The 15,349-nt window shown below is 48.5% G+C and overlaps 1 protein-coding gene across 4 annotated transcripts in view; it reads right to left on the bottom strand.

Annotated features, from left to right (window-relative positions):
* Positions 1-15,349, bottom strand: part of LOC117973865 (whirlin-like) — a 33,935-nt gene that overhangs the window by 1,623 nt on the left and 16,963 nt on the right. Inside the window, exons 5-12 of one of the 4 annotated variants that reach the window (XM_058986689.1) lie at positions 14,465-14,498; positions 9,052-9,264; positions 8,537-8,749; positions 7,390-7,422; positions 5,427-5,498; positions 4,668-5,205; positions 4,189-4,385; positions 3,414-3,536 (exon numbers count right to left, since the gene is read on the bottom strand). In XM_058986689.1, the coding sequence (XP_058842672.1) occupies positions 3,414-3,536; positions 4,189-4,385; positions 4,668-5,205; positions 5,427-5,498; positions 7,390-7,422; positions 8,537-8,749; positions 9,052-9,264; positions 14,465-14,498 (1,423 nt within the window). The remainder of the gene's footprint in view (positions 1-3,413; positions 3,537-4,188; positions 4,386-4,667; positions 5,206-5,426; positions 5,499-7,389; positions 7,423-8,536; positions 8,750-9,051; positions 9,265-14,464; positions 14,499-15,349) is intronic. The other 3 variants (XM_058986690.1, XM_058986692.1, XM_058986693.1) reach the window with 3 other exon arrangements.

Raw genomic sequence — 15,349 nt, 5'->3', positions numbered from 1 at the left:
TGGAACACCATGCTTCCCTGGATCCCCCGTCAATGCACCAGGCCTGCACAGGGATGCTTCTTGCAGTAACAGGTTTACACAGCCTGTGATTTACGACCCTGCCTGATAACGGAATGTTATCTGCAGCACGTTCTAAATGAAGAGGAGCGATCACCCTAACCCACGACCCCCTGCCTAAATAAAGAGCAACCCTGTTCCGAATCAATCCTGTTTAATTCCCAGCAGAACACACGCGTTTCTCATCGATTGCCAGGCTCTTGGATGCTAATGGCTTGAGAGGCAGCCGTGTGCTGAAGTGTGCAGCTGCGTTTATTGCAAGCACAGGCCAGTGCTGACCCAGCTCTGTGAGGAAGAGCCCAGGCATTTAAAATGATGGCAAAGCATTGCTTCCACCCCCCTCCTTTCGTTTAATTAAAAACATTTGCTGCGGAAGATGAAGAAAATGTAAAAAATGTTATAAACCCGTGGGCTGTGGCGCTCACTCGCTTGTCAGCTCGGAGATCAATATGTTGTTCTTTGTTATGATGAAGCACTTGCTATACTGCGCTTATCTGGTGCGATTCCTGCTTCACTGCTTCACTGCTTCACTTCAAAAGGTAAATACAGGGTCGCTGGAATAGTGGCAATTAGACTCCTGCTTTCTGTCAATATTTGAGTGTGGGAAATGAACTAGACTCAACATGAAGTCCACTCTGCTGGCTAAACAACCTGATCTCTACTCAGTACTGACCGTGTCTTGTGTATAGACTCTCTCTACTCGGTACTGACCGTGTCTTGTGTATAGACTCTCTCTACTCAGTACTGACCGTGTCTTGTGTATAGACTCTCTCTACTCGGTACTGACCGTGTCTTGTGTATAGACTCTCTCTACTCAGTACTGACCGTGTCTTGTGTATAGACTCTCTCTACTCAGTACTGACCGTGTCTTGTGTATAGACTCTCTCTACTCAGTACTGACCGTGTCTTGTGTATAGACTCTCTCTACTCAGTACTGACCGTGTCTTGTGTATAGACTCTCTCTACTCAGTACTGACCGTGTCTTGTGTATAGACTCTCTCTACTCAGTACTGACCGTGTCTTGTGTATAGACTCTCTCTACTCAGTACTGACCGTGTCTTGTGTATAGACTCTCTCTACTCAGTACTGACCGTGTCTTGTGTATAGACTCTCTCTACTCAGTACTGACCGTGTCTTGTGTATAGACTCTCTCTACTCGGTACTGACCGTGTCTTGTGTATAGACTCTCTCTACTCAGTACTGACCGTGTCTTGTGTATAGACTCTCTCTACTCGGTACTGACCGTGTCTTGTGTATAGACTCTCTCTACTCGGTACTGACCGTGTCTTGTGTATAGACTCTCTCTACTCAGTACTGACCGTGTCTTGTATGTAGACTCTCTCTACTCAGTACTGACCGTGTCTTGTGTATAGACTCTCTCTACTCAGTACTGACCGTGTCTTGTGTATAGACTCTCTCTACTCAGTACTGACCGTGTCTTGTGTATAGACTCTCTCTACTCAGTACTGACCGTGTCTTGTGTATAGACTCTCTCTACTCAGTACTGACCGTGTCTTGTGTATAGACTCTCTCTACTCAGTACTGACCGTGTCTTGTGTATAGACTCTCTCTACTCAGTACTGACCGTGTCTTGTGTATAGACTCTCTCTACTCAGTACTGACCGTGTCTTGTGTATAGACTCTCTCTACTCAGTACTGACCGTGTCTTGTGTATAGACTCTCTCTACTCAGTACTGACCGTGTCTTGTGTATAGACTCTCTCTACTCAGTACTGACCGTGTCTTGTGTATAGACTCTCTCTACTCAGTACTGACCGTGTCTTGTGTATAGACTCTCTCTACTCAGTACTGACCGTGTCTTGTGTATAGACTCTCTCTACTCGGTACTGACCGTGTCTTGTGTATAGACTCTCTCTACTCAGTACTGACCGTGTCTTGTGTATAGACTCTCTCTACTCAGTACTGACCGTGTCTTGTATGTAGACTCTCTCTACTCAGTACTGACCGTGTCTTGTGTATAGACTCTCTCTACTCAGTACTGACCGTGTCTTGTGTATAGACTCTCTCTACTCAGTACTGACCATGTCTTGTGTATAGACTCTCTCTACTCAGTACTGACCGTGTCTTGTGTATAGACTCTCTCTACTCGGTACTGACCGTGTCTTGTATATAGACTCTCTCTACTCAGTACTGACCGTGTCTTGTATATAGACTCTCTCTACTCAGTACTGACCGTGTCTTGTGTATAGACTCTCTCTACTCGGTACTGACCATGTCTTGTGTATAGACTCTCTCTACTCAGTACTGACCGTGTCTTGTGTATAGACTCTCTCTACTCGGTACTGACCGTGTCTTGTGTATAGACTCTCTCTACTCAGTACTGACCGTGTCTTGTGTATAGATTCTCTCTACTCAGTACTGACCGTGTCTTGTGTATAGACTCTCTCTACTCAGTACTGACCGTGTCTTGTGTATAGACTCTCTCTACTCAGTACTGACCGTGTCTTGTGTATAGACTCTCTCTACTCAGTACTGACCGTGTCTTGTGTATAGACTCTCTCTACTCAGTACTGACCGTGTCTTGTGTATAGACTCTCTCTACTCAGTACTGACCGTGTCTTGTGTATAGACTCTCTCTACTCAGTACTGACCGTGTCTTGTGTATAGACTCTCTCTACTCAGTACTGACCGTGTCTTGTGTATAGACTCTCTCTACTCAGTACTGACCGTGTCTTGTGTATAGACTCTCTCTACTCAGTACTGACCGTGTCTTGTGTATAGACTCTCTCTACTCAGTACTGACCGTGTCTTGTATATAGACTCTCTCTACTCAGTACTGACCGTGTCTTGTGTATAGACTCTCTCTACTCAGTACTGACCGTGTCTTGTGTATAGACTCTCTCTACTCAGTACTGACCGTGTCTTGTGTATAGACTCTCTCTACTCAGTACTGACCGTGTCTTGTATATAGACTCTCTCTACTCGGTACTGACCGTGTCTTGTGTATAGACTCTCTCTACTCAGTACTGACCGTGTCTTGTGTATAGACTCTCTCTACTCAGTACTGACCGTGTCTTGTGTATAGACTCTCTTGTAGCTTCAAAGAGAGCTAGATCCGTGTCTAGTGCAGTGATCCGGGTTCTACCATAGCTACTGGAGTGTGGTACTGTAATACTACAGCAGGACAAAACCGTCCTTGAAAAAAACCGGGAGAATTAGGATGGCTGCACGTGTCAGATTGCATTTGCATTGAGAAATACTTAATAAGCCTTCATCCAGACTTCTAGTTGAGACCCGTTTCTTTTAGTACTTGAGTATTTTTAAATTGAGCCCTGTTGAGTGTTTAACTGCTCCTGAAGATTGAATCTGCACAGAAACACGCCCTCTCCCACCCACCTGTATGGTGACGATGCGGGGCAGGGGCTGGCGTGTGTTGGCCCCTCCCTCGATGGCGATGCCCAGCGTGGTGGCGCTCTTCATCACCCTCACCAGTGAGGAAGTGGGCTCCAAGAGACCGGGCTGAAACACAAAGCAGCATGGGGAGGAAGTGCAGTAATACCTGGAGCACCATCACACAGTGGAGACTTCAGCTGCTTCCAGGGTTACCACAGAACATGAACACACTCAGGCTGGTTCCGGGTCCCTCCCTCTGTGTCGGGATTGTCGCTTGATTACAAATCTTGAAACTCAGAAAACGTCTCAGCATGTGCAGCGGCTGTTTTTAACTCAATTATAACTGCAACATGTGGTGAGAGCCCAGGGCAGATTGCTTGAGGCTCGTTCAGCTCCAATAGCACAGCTGCACGCTTCTTGCAGCCAGGGGCCACAGAAAGAGGACCCCAAGAGCGACACCCAGTGATTATGAGGGGAGTGACGATTCCACTGAGGCTAACGAAACACATATCTGACAGGAGCGCTGTGTGCAGGGGCTCCTGTTGAAATGGGCAGCGACTGATATCTAGTTACAATCGCTCTATAGATGTGAGGAGTGCATCGGAAAACTACTGAGGAGCCCCTTGCTGTCCAGCTGTCTCCGTCCCTATCCACACTGGAGGGTTTCTGCCGGGTTTGATTATACACAGTCCTGCAATGTGTCCGCACTGCTGCTGGAGCGCTGTATGGAATTCAAATTTCATTTTTCATGGAAGCCGCGGAGGAGAGCCTCACTCACCGGTTTAGGAGCTGACTCTGTCCTGCCCTCGCCCCCTGCGCTGTCCTTGCTGCCCCAGCTCTTGGCTGGGAGGGGGCTGCTGTCCTTGTTGTTGCCCCCTGTGTCCGCAATGTCCACCCCGCTGTCCTCGCTCAGCGTCTGTCCACTGTCTGAGAGCTGGCACAGAGTGGAGGCTGGGGGGAGGAGCGAGAGAGCCGCTGTTAATAACACAAACACAATCTTCACTAGGGTTACTGCATCCCACTTTTCACTTTAAATTACCTCACCAAGGCTGTGCTTTTCTCCACCGGTTACTTGACAGGCATAGAGTTTTGCAATTGGGCCAGTTTAAATGGGACTTTTGTATAGTGCACAGCGACTGTAATTGTTAAAGGATCTCGGAAGGAAAGTCAAACCTCTCATCAGTAACACTATATTAATAAAGCGATCACAGAACTGCAACAGTGTATTCTCTGCTCCCCATCCCGCGCAGTACGTACCTCTGGCTTGGGGCAGCGGCTTCACTTCATTGACGTCGGGCTCGCTGTTGGGGCGGTGCACCTCCACCATGACGAAGTGCTGATTGGAGGCCGAGGAGGAGGGGGAGGGCTGGGGGAGGGGCTTGTCCGGACTGGGCGGGGCTGGGGCAGGGTGAGAAGGGGGAGGAGGGGGGCTGGGAGAGAAGGAGGGCTCAGGGGATTTAGCTCGGGTCGGGGACTGGACTCGGGGGAAGGGGCCGATGGGGTGGTGGTTGACCAGCGAGAGGTGGGCGGTCACCTCTGCTTTGCTGACGGCTGGGGCTGGGGAGGTGGAGAGGGAGGTTTGCTCGCTGGACGCTGCCTCGCTGGACGCTGCCTCACTGTCCGCTGCAGAGGTGTGGGGAGCGGTGAAGAAGAGGCCTGACTGGGAGGACTCGGACGATGACCGCTTGGGCTGCTCTCGCCGGCTCGGACGCCGCTGCAGACCCCCTGAACTGACCACTGGGGGAGGCGGGGGCTTGAAGGGAGGAGGGTGGTCCGCCAGAGACTGGACTTCATCCTGAGAAATATACGGAATATCCCTTATAAGCATTTAACACATGGTTACACTGTGCATTCACATTGCTTCCCATGGTCTGTCATGTTTTTTTAATAGGCTTCACCATACATCTCCCGGACTCCTGGAACCAGGTTTCAAGCCACTGGTCCTGAAATAGTGTCTTTGTGCTCCCTGAGCTTGACTCTCATATATACACACATTACACATGAAGTGCTGCTCACCAGAGAGATGTCAGGAAGACTGTCAGCATTCTCCTGCAGGCATTCTCTGGACCCATCGAGCGTGCTCTCATTCTGGGAAGAGAGGCAGAAACAGGGTCACTGACAACGAGGACAAAAAACAATACTGCACTTTGGAAGATTTATAAGCTTAGTTAAGGGTTGGGGTTGGGGTTGGGGGTTGGGGGTTGGGGTTGGGGTTGGGGGTTGGGGTTAGGGTTAGGGTTGGGGGTTGGGGTTGGGTTGGGGTTGGGGGTTGGGGTTGGGGTTGGGGTTGGGGGTTGGGGTTAGGGTTAGGGTTGGGGGTTGGGGTTGGGTTGGGGTTGGGGGTTGGGGTTGGGGTTGGGGTTGGGGGTTGGGGGTTGGGGTTGGGGGTTAGGGTTGGGGGTTGGGGTTGGGGGTTGGGGTTGGGGGTTGGGGGTTGGGGTTGGGTTGCGGTTGGGGGTTGGGGGTTGGGGGTTGGGGGTTGGGGTTGGGGTTGGGTGTTAGGGTTGGGGGTTGGGGTTGGGGGTTGGGGTTGGGGTTGGGGTTGGGGTTGGGTGTTGCGTGTTGGGGTTGGGGGTTGGGGTTAGGGTTAGGGTTGGGGTTGGGGTTGGGGGTTGGGGTTGGGTGTTGGGGGTGGGGGGTTGGGGTTGGGGTTGGGGGTTGGGGGTTGGGGTTAGGGTTAGGGTTGGGGTTGGGGTTGGGGTTGGGGTTGGGGTTGGGGGTTGGGGTTAAGGTTAGGGTTAAATTGAAAAGTAGTTTATAAAAAAATATTCTATTCCGGATTACATTTCAGACACTGATCAGTATTTATGTATTATGTACAGACAGCCATTTTCTCCTTGCAGTCTTTTCAGAATCCATTAACAGCCTTTGATGGGAACCTTTGCCTCTCAGATTGTGGAGTTCAATTAGCCAGATAGGACTCAAGAGGCATTCATGATTTTCAGTCCATTAATAATAATAATAATAATAATAATAAAAAAGAAAGATAAAAGGTTTTTCCAGGAGAGCTAGCCCTGCACACCCTCCCTCCGTGAAATGTAAGTCTCCCTTTCCCCTGATGTATTAGGAACACGTGATGCAAGGGGAGTCCTGCAAAAACACTGCTCTTTCAGAAAGTCTTTGTTTTTTATTAGGAGGCCAGGCTAGGTGATCTAAAGAAATTCATATTGTGTGTTATCACATTTTCCCAGGACACCCCTCAGACTGGCTCCAAGAGTATTTGAAGCGATGGACTGTACAGCTACGGCCAAAGGGTTTGCATCACGGCGCTGTCAGTCACTGATAAGAGAGGAACAAAGGAGATCCACAGTGAGCAGACCAGATAAGAGGCCGAGTGAACCAGCAGGGAGGGCAGCTGTCAATGCCACACTTTGAAAACTTAAGACACTGGTAGCTGATGTTGGCTGAGCTCCCACAGCGGGTGCACAGCTCTGACACTGGCATTCCCGCGGAGGTGTGGAAGGATAATCTGACAGGGCTGGTTCACCTCGTCGCGCTCCTGCAGCCACCGCTGGTCAGGCAGCGTACAGGCTGGACATTTAGAAGACCCTGCCTCTTGCCACTAGGTTCCAGTAGCTTGGTCACATCGTTTGCTCAGGAAGCGAGTACCGCTGTGCTGTAGATGGTGCCATTGATGGGCCTTGCAGAAAATTGAGAACTGGAACAGGAAAGCGTCCAGTTATTTAAACACAAACCAAAACCAGCTGGGTCCGTCCCCCGTACATCATGATGACTGTTATTATGTATGTACTTGATTATGATGTAATTAAAATCATGAGGACAGACCAGTAAAACGCAGGCAGCAGCAGCAGCAGCACGCACGCAGTTCACACGCAGCACACTCCAGAGGGACAGGCAGGGGACACTTCAATTAGAAAGAAATCCCTCTCTCAAACAAACCAGACGCTCGGCAAACAAAACCCACACCGTAGCCATGGAAACACAGCACTCAAGTGCGCACACTGCAAACGGGTCCTACCTCCATCAAGTCTATGAGCCACAGCAAGCGTTCCTGTTGTGGTGGAGTTTGCACAGGGGAGGCACAGAGCAGCACAGAAAGGGAAGGGAATGAAGGCTGTTTGGTGCAAGCTGGCGTTCTTATGTGATACATTAAAATAACAATAGTAAAGAAACCAGGACGCACAGAGTATACACTGCTCATATGAGGTGACGCCTATATATTAACTGCAATCAGGGGCAATGGTTTAGTGGTACAAATACTCATGGTGTGAAAACCAGCTGCAAACTGGAACTAACCACAGCCCTGCTACTGCATGGATTCAATTCAGCTTGAAGCAGCTTCAGCCAGCCCTGCTACTGCATGGATTCAATTCAGCTTGAAGCAGCTTCAGCCAGCCCTGCTACTGCATGGATTCAATTCAGCTTGAAGCAGCTTCAGCCAGCCCTGCTACTGCATGGATTCAATTCAGCTTGAAGCAGCTTCAGCCAGCCCTGCTACTGCACGGATTCAATTCAGCTTGAAGCAGCTTCAGCCAGCCCTGCTACTGCACAGATTCAATTCAGCTTGAAGCAGCTTCAGCCAGCCCTGCTACTGCACAGATTCAATTCAGCTTGAAGCAGCTTCAGCCAGCCCTGCTACTGCATGGATTCAATTCAGCTTGAAGCAGCTTCAGCCAGCCCTGCTACTGCATGGATTCAATTCAGCTTGAAGCAGCTTCAGCCAGCCCTGCTACTGCATGGATTCAATTCAGCTTGAAGCAGCTTCAGCCAGCCCTGCTACTGCATGGATTCAATTCAGCCTGAAGCAGCTTCAGCTATGGGAATGTTCCCTGCCCCAGGCTGAGCACTGATAAAGAATGCCCATGCAGCTGCTCTCTAGCTAGTGTATCAATTCTATGAAAAAAGGTTTGTTCAGTGAAGTTTACTTGCAGGTGAAATGCAATTCCGTTTTCAGACAGGCAGGCAGGCAGACAGACAGACAGACAGACAGATACACACACACACACAGACAGACAGACACATTGAGATACCGGAGAGTATAGACTTGTAGAGACACAAAGACAGACAGGCTGGGGAGTATTCATGTAGAGACACACAAAGACAAACACACAGACAGACGGACAGAGAGACACACAGACAGAGGGACAGACAGTGTGTTCTCGTACCCGCGCAGAGCTGAGTGTGGTGGAGGTGAAGTAGCTCCCAGTGGATGTGAGTGTGTCAGCGTATGACACCATGGAGTAGGAGTCTGTGCCCAGCACTGTGCCCGAGTTCTGCCGCGCCTTCATGGACTCGATCTCCCTCTTCAGAACCAGGCTGTCAAAGCGCTCCAGATCCTGGGGAGTGATCAGCCCCCGCACCTCCGACAGCAGAGAGAACTGGAGCAAACAGAACATCAAGAACAGAACTGGAACAAACGGAACTGCAAGAAAAGAACTGGAACAAACGGAACTGCAAGAACAGAACTGGAACAAACGGAACTGCAAGAACAGAACTGGAACAAACACAACTGCAAGAAAAGAACTGGAACAAACGCAACTGCAAGAACAGAACTGGAACAAACGGAACTGCAAGAACAGAAGTGTAACAAACAGTAAGTAAGATAGTGAAATAACGAGGGCTCTCACTGTACTGTCATATAACCCGGGATGGATGCTCATTGTGAGCCCTGCTCGCTCACCTTGGCGTGTGTGTTGAGCAGCTCTAACAGGGCCATGACGAGGGCCTGGATGCCGATGTGTCCCTCCTTGTACTCGTCCAGGTAGTACACCATGGTCTGCCTCTCCTGCTCGTTCAGAAGGTGCCGTGCCTGCTCCTCCAGCATGGCGCGTGATTGGCTGATCAGACTGGACAGCATCACCTGGGAGCCGGCCACGCCCTTATAGAACACCGGCTGGGGGGGAGGAGCCAAGCAGAGAAAAGTGTAATAAAGCATAGTGAAGGCATGGTAAAGCATAGCCCACAGAGGCATGACAGAGCATATTCAAACTGTAATCAGGGAGTGCATCAGTATAACCACGGGAAAAGCATTGCTGCAAAATCAGCATGCAAATAACGGGACGAATCTTAACTCGCTCCTGCTGCCTGTGGCTCCGGCACACGCCTCTACAGATTGCGATCCCTATCATGTTGACATCTTTGTGATGCACTGCCGTTCCTTTCTCCATGTGTACACAGTGTCTGCACCCTTACTATTGCCTGGCTCGGCTCATTGGCTTTCTGTTCTCTTCCTCCAGCTAATTAAAGTACAAAACGCTGCCTTCTGATGAGTCTACTGGCATCCTGCAGAGCGGCTCCCCTCAGCTGGAAAAATGAAATCCTAATAACTTACAGTTAGACACTTTTAATGATCTTTTTAATCAAAGCCTCTCAGCCTGTGCCTCGCTTGGTTGCTGAGCTGAACCAGGGCTCCGATCTCTCCTTCCTTTCTTTTCTCTTTTTATCTTCATCATTTGTTTTATTTTGTTTTTTTAATGTGTTTTAAGTTGCATTTCATTGTGTGGTCCAGAATGCAAATTTCTGATGAGTCAGATCCGCTTTCTGGAAAGTCCTAATTCATCTGACTTTATTTCACATTGTTCTTCATACAGTTCAATGCATTTGGCTGGTTTGGTCTTTTAGGGCTGTAGTTTGGCTGCAGTAATACCAAGCGCATCTACAGAGGCGCGGCTGCCAGTATAACCAGCACACTCATCGTTTATTAGGAACCTTGCGGTTTTATCAATTCTGAAACCAAGCCTGGGAACGGCTGCCACTGGAAACAACTGCCCTTCATTTAATCAGAATATCAAGGGGATTCATACTGGAAATACAAAATCACAGCGGACTGAGTCGCGTGTTGCGAACAGGCTGGGAAGAACCAGAAAGGCAGGCATGCTGGAGAAGGAGAGAGTGCTGTATGTGAGAGAAGATTTACTTGGTCTGCGTTTGTTTTGATGGTAGCATCATCTGACAAGCCTTCACTCTTTGTATATTGTTCCACTGGGTTCTGTCAATCTTGATTTAGTGTTTTATTATTTTTATTCTCAAGCACTGCAAAGCCAAAGTGATTCAGTTTATATTTCCTCCTGTTTTGCATCCTCGACAGATAGAACTGCATAACACATAGTGCTTGGTGACAGAGTGGCAGTGCAGTTGCAATGCAGTCTGCAGCGTGCGTGTGAGAATAAAGCATGCCTCCCCGCAGTGGTGACGTGCTGTTCTCAGTACCCTGACTCCAGTAAAGGCACAGGGCTGGTGACTGGCACCGCGCTGCCCTGTGTAAACTTCTCACATAAATCACCTCCGTTGTCTCCCGGGAAAGGAAAAGAGGTTTGCGAAAATAGCCTGGGAGGGATTTACAGTAACAAGCGAGGCGTTTGCGACAGATTGGAAAGGCAATACTTCACAGCAGTGCTGAGATCTTGTCCGACCTTGAGCCAGTGAAAGTTACACTGAAACAGAGAGTGGCAAACCGACACCTCTGTAAGAATCAATCTGGAATCGCCTTTTACACAGGAATAAACGCAGCTGCCAGGTTCTGTGCGATTCTTACACGACTGTGAGAAGCCCTGTTTCAGTGTGCCCTGCTCTTTGAGTGTTCAAACTGCTTATTAATCCAGTCGAATGAAGAAGAGTCAAAGCGAGATTACTTTATATACATGCCCTTGATAGAAATGCACTTTGCATTAGAGCACGACAGCCGCTTTTCCGTTTAAATGGGAAAAGCTGTCGGCTGTATCTAACATTAGTGACAGGGTGTTAGTATTCCTCTTTGCGAGTCTTCAGTTAAAAGTATTATATTAATATATTAAGTAATATTTCAGGTGAATATTAAGTGAAAGTATTGAAATAAGACCTTTAAAAATATTGTTTGGGGGGATAGCAAACATACAGCATAGTAATAATATAAGCAGAGAGAGAGAGAGAGAGAGAGAGAGAGAGAGAGAGAGAGAGAGAGAGAGAGAGAGAGAGAGAGAGAGATAGAGAGAGAGAGAAAGAGAGAGAGACAGACAGAGAGAGAGAGAGAGAGAGAGAGGGAGATAGAGGGAGATAGAGGGAGAAAGCAAAAGATAGAGAGAGATGGAGAGAGAGAGGGAGGGAGAGAGAGAGAGAGAGGGAGAAAGCAAAAGATAGAGAGAGATGGAGAGAGAAAGAGAGAGAGAGGGAGAGAGAGAGGGAGAAAGCGAAAGATAGAGAGAGATGGAGAGAGAGGGGAAGAGAGAGAGAGAGAGAGAGAGAGAGAGAGAGAGAGAGAGAGAGAGAGAGAGAGAGAGAGAGGCTCCAGTAGTCTCTGAACCGTTCAGTTGCTTAACTCAGATAAAGCACATTGTAATTACTGGGCTGTAAACCAAATCTTGACTCAATCGATTTCACAAATAAAAGCAAATAACATCCATGTAATAATAAAATACATGCATGCTCCCGGCCCCTCTATATCCTCTATTGAGAAAGCTGAACTCCAGAGAGCCTTGGGGAGTGTCCGTGACTGTGAGGCTGGAGGAGGATGAATGGTTTGTGGGCGTCGCTCGAGCCCCCGGGGGGAGTCACAGCCTTTTGTTTGTCCAGCTATCCGTTATTATTCATCATGTAAACTCGCAGTTTATTGATTTCTCCTCTTTCATTCCGCTGCTATGATTTAACGTTTCGTGAGCCGGTTGAGGCTGTGATTTCATATTTTCAATAAGTGACAGCTTTGGTAATTGCAAGTTTAAGCCCCGCGCGGTTCTGTTTGAAGTCGGGGGATGAAAGCTGCGCCTCACAGTTCTGTGATGTGTGATTCCTCCTGCAGGCTTGCCTTCATGTCAACATACTGAGGCCTTATCAGCACACTGCTGATCCATCTGGAGCGAAATGCTCCAAAAACCAGGACCCTCTACACATGAGCCTAATCCTCACCTTAAACCACAACTCCACCCCAAGCTTTTAACTCAATAGCAACCCTAAAGTAGGGTGACCGCATTTTCAACACTGTTAAATCATTGACGAGACTAGTTATATCATTTATATCTAGGTTTTTTTAAATAGTTATTTAAATAGCCATCCTCGTTTTAATGATGTATTATTTTTATTGTATTTATTTTTAAGAGCTTTCTAACACCACACAATGTCAGCACACTCCCCGGTATCTCTGTGGCTAAGTTTCACTACTACGTATTGCTACTGTCTTTACTGTCTTAACTAAATCCTGCCAGTATTGTAGGATAATTTAATATAAACTAAATGAAACCGCATGGCACTAAGCATGTCTGTGTATGCCTGTGTTAATCACTTTATATAAATAATGTTCCTGGGTTCACTGAAATATAATTCTCTGTACGCCAGGTGCTATTCAAAGAGTGAATGTTCCTACGGATTTGCACTGCAGGAATGATTCACCCTTGTGCGCTGATTCTACACATCTATCTATAATATACCTTGTCAGGGACAATACTCTGAGGAAGTCAACTGGTTTAGAGGGGGTGACTGCATCCTCTCGTTACTATCACAGGGTTTCCTGATTATCCTCTCTCTCTCTCTCTCTCTCTCTCTCTCTCTCCTGCTCTACCCATTCCAGTTTCCTCCTCTCTTAAACTGTTTTCCAACTCTGTCACGGCCTGAATACAATGACTGGCACTTTACTGCTTCAGTGAGGAATTGGATTCATCAGATCTCTGTGTAATAAAAGACCAGAGCCGTCACTGAGTTGCTGTGAAGTGTGTCGCAAACTTTCTCAAGGTTACCCTCAAGAGGTGGCTCGGAATTGCTTTTTCCCTTGTCTGCCAGATCCACTTAGAGCCGGGAGAGATGCTAGGAGACGGGTGCAGCTGCAGTGCTCTGTGCGCCTTTCGTGGTTAACCCCTTCAGTGCCGCTGCAAGCCGGAGGGAAATTCCGAGCGCTGGTTTGCTGGTGTCTACGGTGGGTCGGGAACTAGTGTTCTAAATCGCTTAATCGAGCAAATGAAACCTCAGTTCAGTCCTTGAAGTAGTTGATTATCTCATTGTACCTGTTAGAGTGGAATGGCCCTCCAGGGCTGTGATTGGACACCCCTGATGTAGCCATGCTTGCCTATGCTTTGCCTTGCTTTATTACAGGGACGTGCAGCTGCATCATTTGCATCGACAACAAGGTGATCGAGGTTAATGGAATCGCTCTATTTTTCAAAGAACAAAAAAACCTAAACATCCTGTTTACGCCAACATCTACAGCACGCAAAGAGAGGGCTTCAGCTGGCATGATTGAAATGAACAAAAGATCTGTTCATTGTAAAAGACTGATTGAAGGCACCTGGCGTGCTCTACCACTGTCAGAAAGCCACCTTCTCTGATGAGCAGCACGCAGGTGACAGCTCTCAAGGTGACCCTGGGACTCGCAGCTCGGATCAGCCCTCCTCGTTAGTGCTGCCTGCTGTGCCTCCCTGTGCCTTCTCATTCGAAGTGTTCAGACTGATTCCCACCGCGAGAAACAGAAATCCTTTCTCCTATTGATCTTAGGGGTTTGACAGGCGTGGGCTTCTTCCATTGCTGTGCTTGAGTACGGGCACCAGCTTGTAGTGCTTTAAACACCTGCCTGTTGTAAATTAACAAAAGCAACAACAACCACAATCACAAAAGTGTGGCCAGTAATACCGCTGAAGCCACGACGACTGGAGGCAGCATCCAGAGCCCTTTCCAGAGCCACACGCAGCCCCCTCTGCTCAGCCAGCGCGCTTATTGATTCCTCTCTGCTGCAAAGGTGAGCCGGAGCAGAGCCCCGGAGACAGACGCACAGACAGCTCTTTAACAAAGCAATCCCCACCTGTCATGTTTACTGTAGCTCTGTACACTGAAACAGAAATGCTTTCTGACTGCTTCTGACAAGTGTTGCTGTCAGTCTGCCTCTCTCGCTCTCTCTGTATCAAGCTCTCCCCTGCGGCAGTGGGCTACAAGTTTCACAGAGTTGCTTTAATGAAGTAGACGGGATGCTAAAACGCCTGCGTTCAATCGATTAAGACTTCCTGTCAAAACCCCTCGTTTGATTTTGTTTTTTATTCCTGTGTGCTGGAAGCCGTACCTCGTGACTGACTGTTTAGTACAGAAAGGTATAAACCGAATCAGGAGAACGCTGTGACTCCAGTCTCAATATTCAGACTTACCTTTCCAGCAGCGGGAGCAGCCTGATCAGACAACCTGCAAGAAAAAGCACAATCTGGTCAGTATGCAGCACAGGCAGCCTGGCACAGCAGCACTGCCCCCCTCTCAGAGAGTCAGAGCACCTCACTGACTCTCATCAATCCCCCCCACACACACACAGAGATTCACATTGCAACACTAACCCTAACCCACAGCAGCACTGCCCCCCTCTCAGAGAGTCAGAGCACCTCACTGACTCTCATCAATCCCACACACACACACACAGAGATTCACACTGCAACACTAACCCTAACCCACAGCAGCACTGCCCCCCTCTCAGAGAGTCAGAGCACCTCACTGACTCTCATCAATCCCACACACACACACACACAGATTCACATTGCAACACTAACCCTAACCCACAGCAGCACTGCCCCCCTCTCAGAGAGTCAGAGCACCTCACTGACTCTCATCAATCCCACACACACACACACACAGATTCACATTGCAGTTAAAATTGAAATAAATAAATCAATATGTCACATCTTTGCCATCTAGACCCAAACTCTTTTTTTTCATCAACCCTGTAGATGTAGAATCTCCAACCTCCACTTAAAACCTCTAAGCTGAAATGCATCTCGAGTAAGTTATTACCACTTGGCCTGTGAAAAGCTAGCTTGCATGTTTTGTGGTTTGCAGGCCTGCAGATTTATATCTCAGTGGAGGCTTCTCAATCACAGACCTCCATTAAGGGGAATGGTGTGGAGCCTGGGGGCAGGACTGAGGGGGGCTGGCATGGGCACAAGACAGGCACCCTCCACACAGTGACCTGGTGGTTCTGGGTAGCGAGGCAAGTCCATTCATTCAGCACCACAAGCACTGAGTAGAAAGTGCCGCTCTGAGCAGCT

The sequence above is a fragment of the Acipenser ruthenus genome, chromosome 15 (assembly GCF_902713425.1).
Source record: "Acipenser ruthenus chromosome 15, fAciRut3.2 maternal haplotype, whole genome shotgun sequence".
NCBI lineage: Eukaryota > Metazoa > Chordata > Actinopteri > Acipenseriformes > Acipenseridae > Acipenser > Acipenser ruthenus.
The sequence above is the reverse complement of the archived record's forward strand: the minus strand, read 5'-3'. Positions and strand labels throughout refer to the sequence as shown.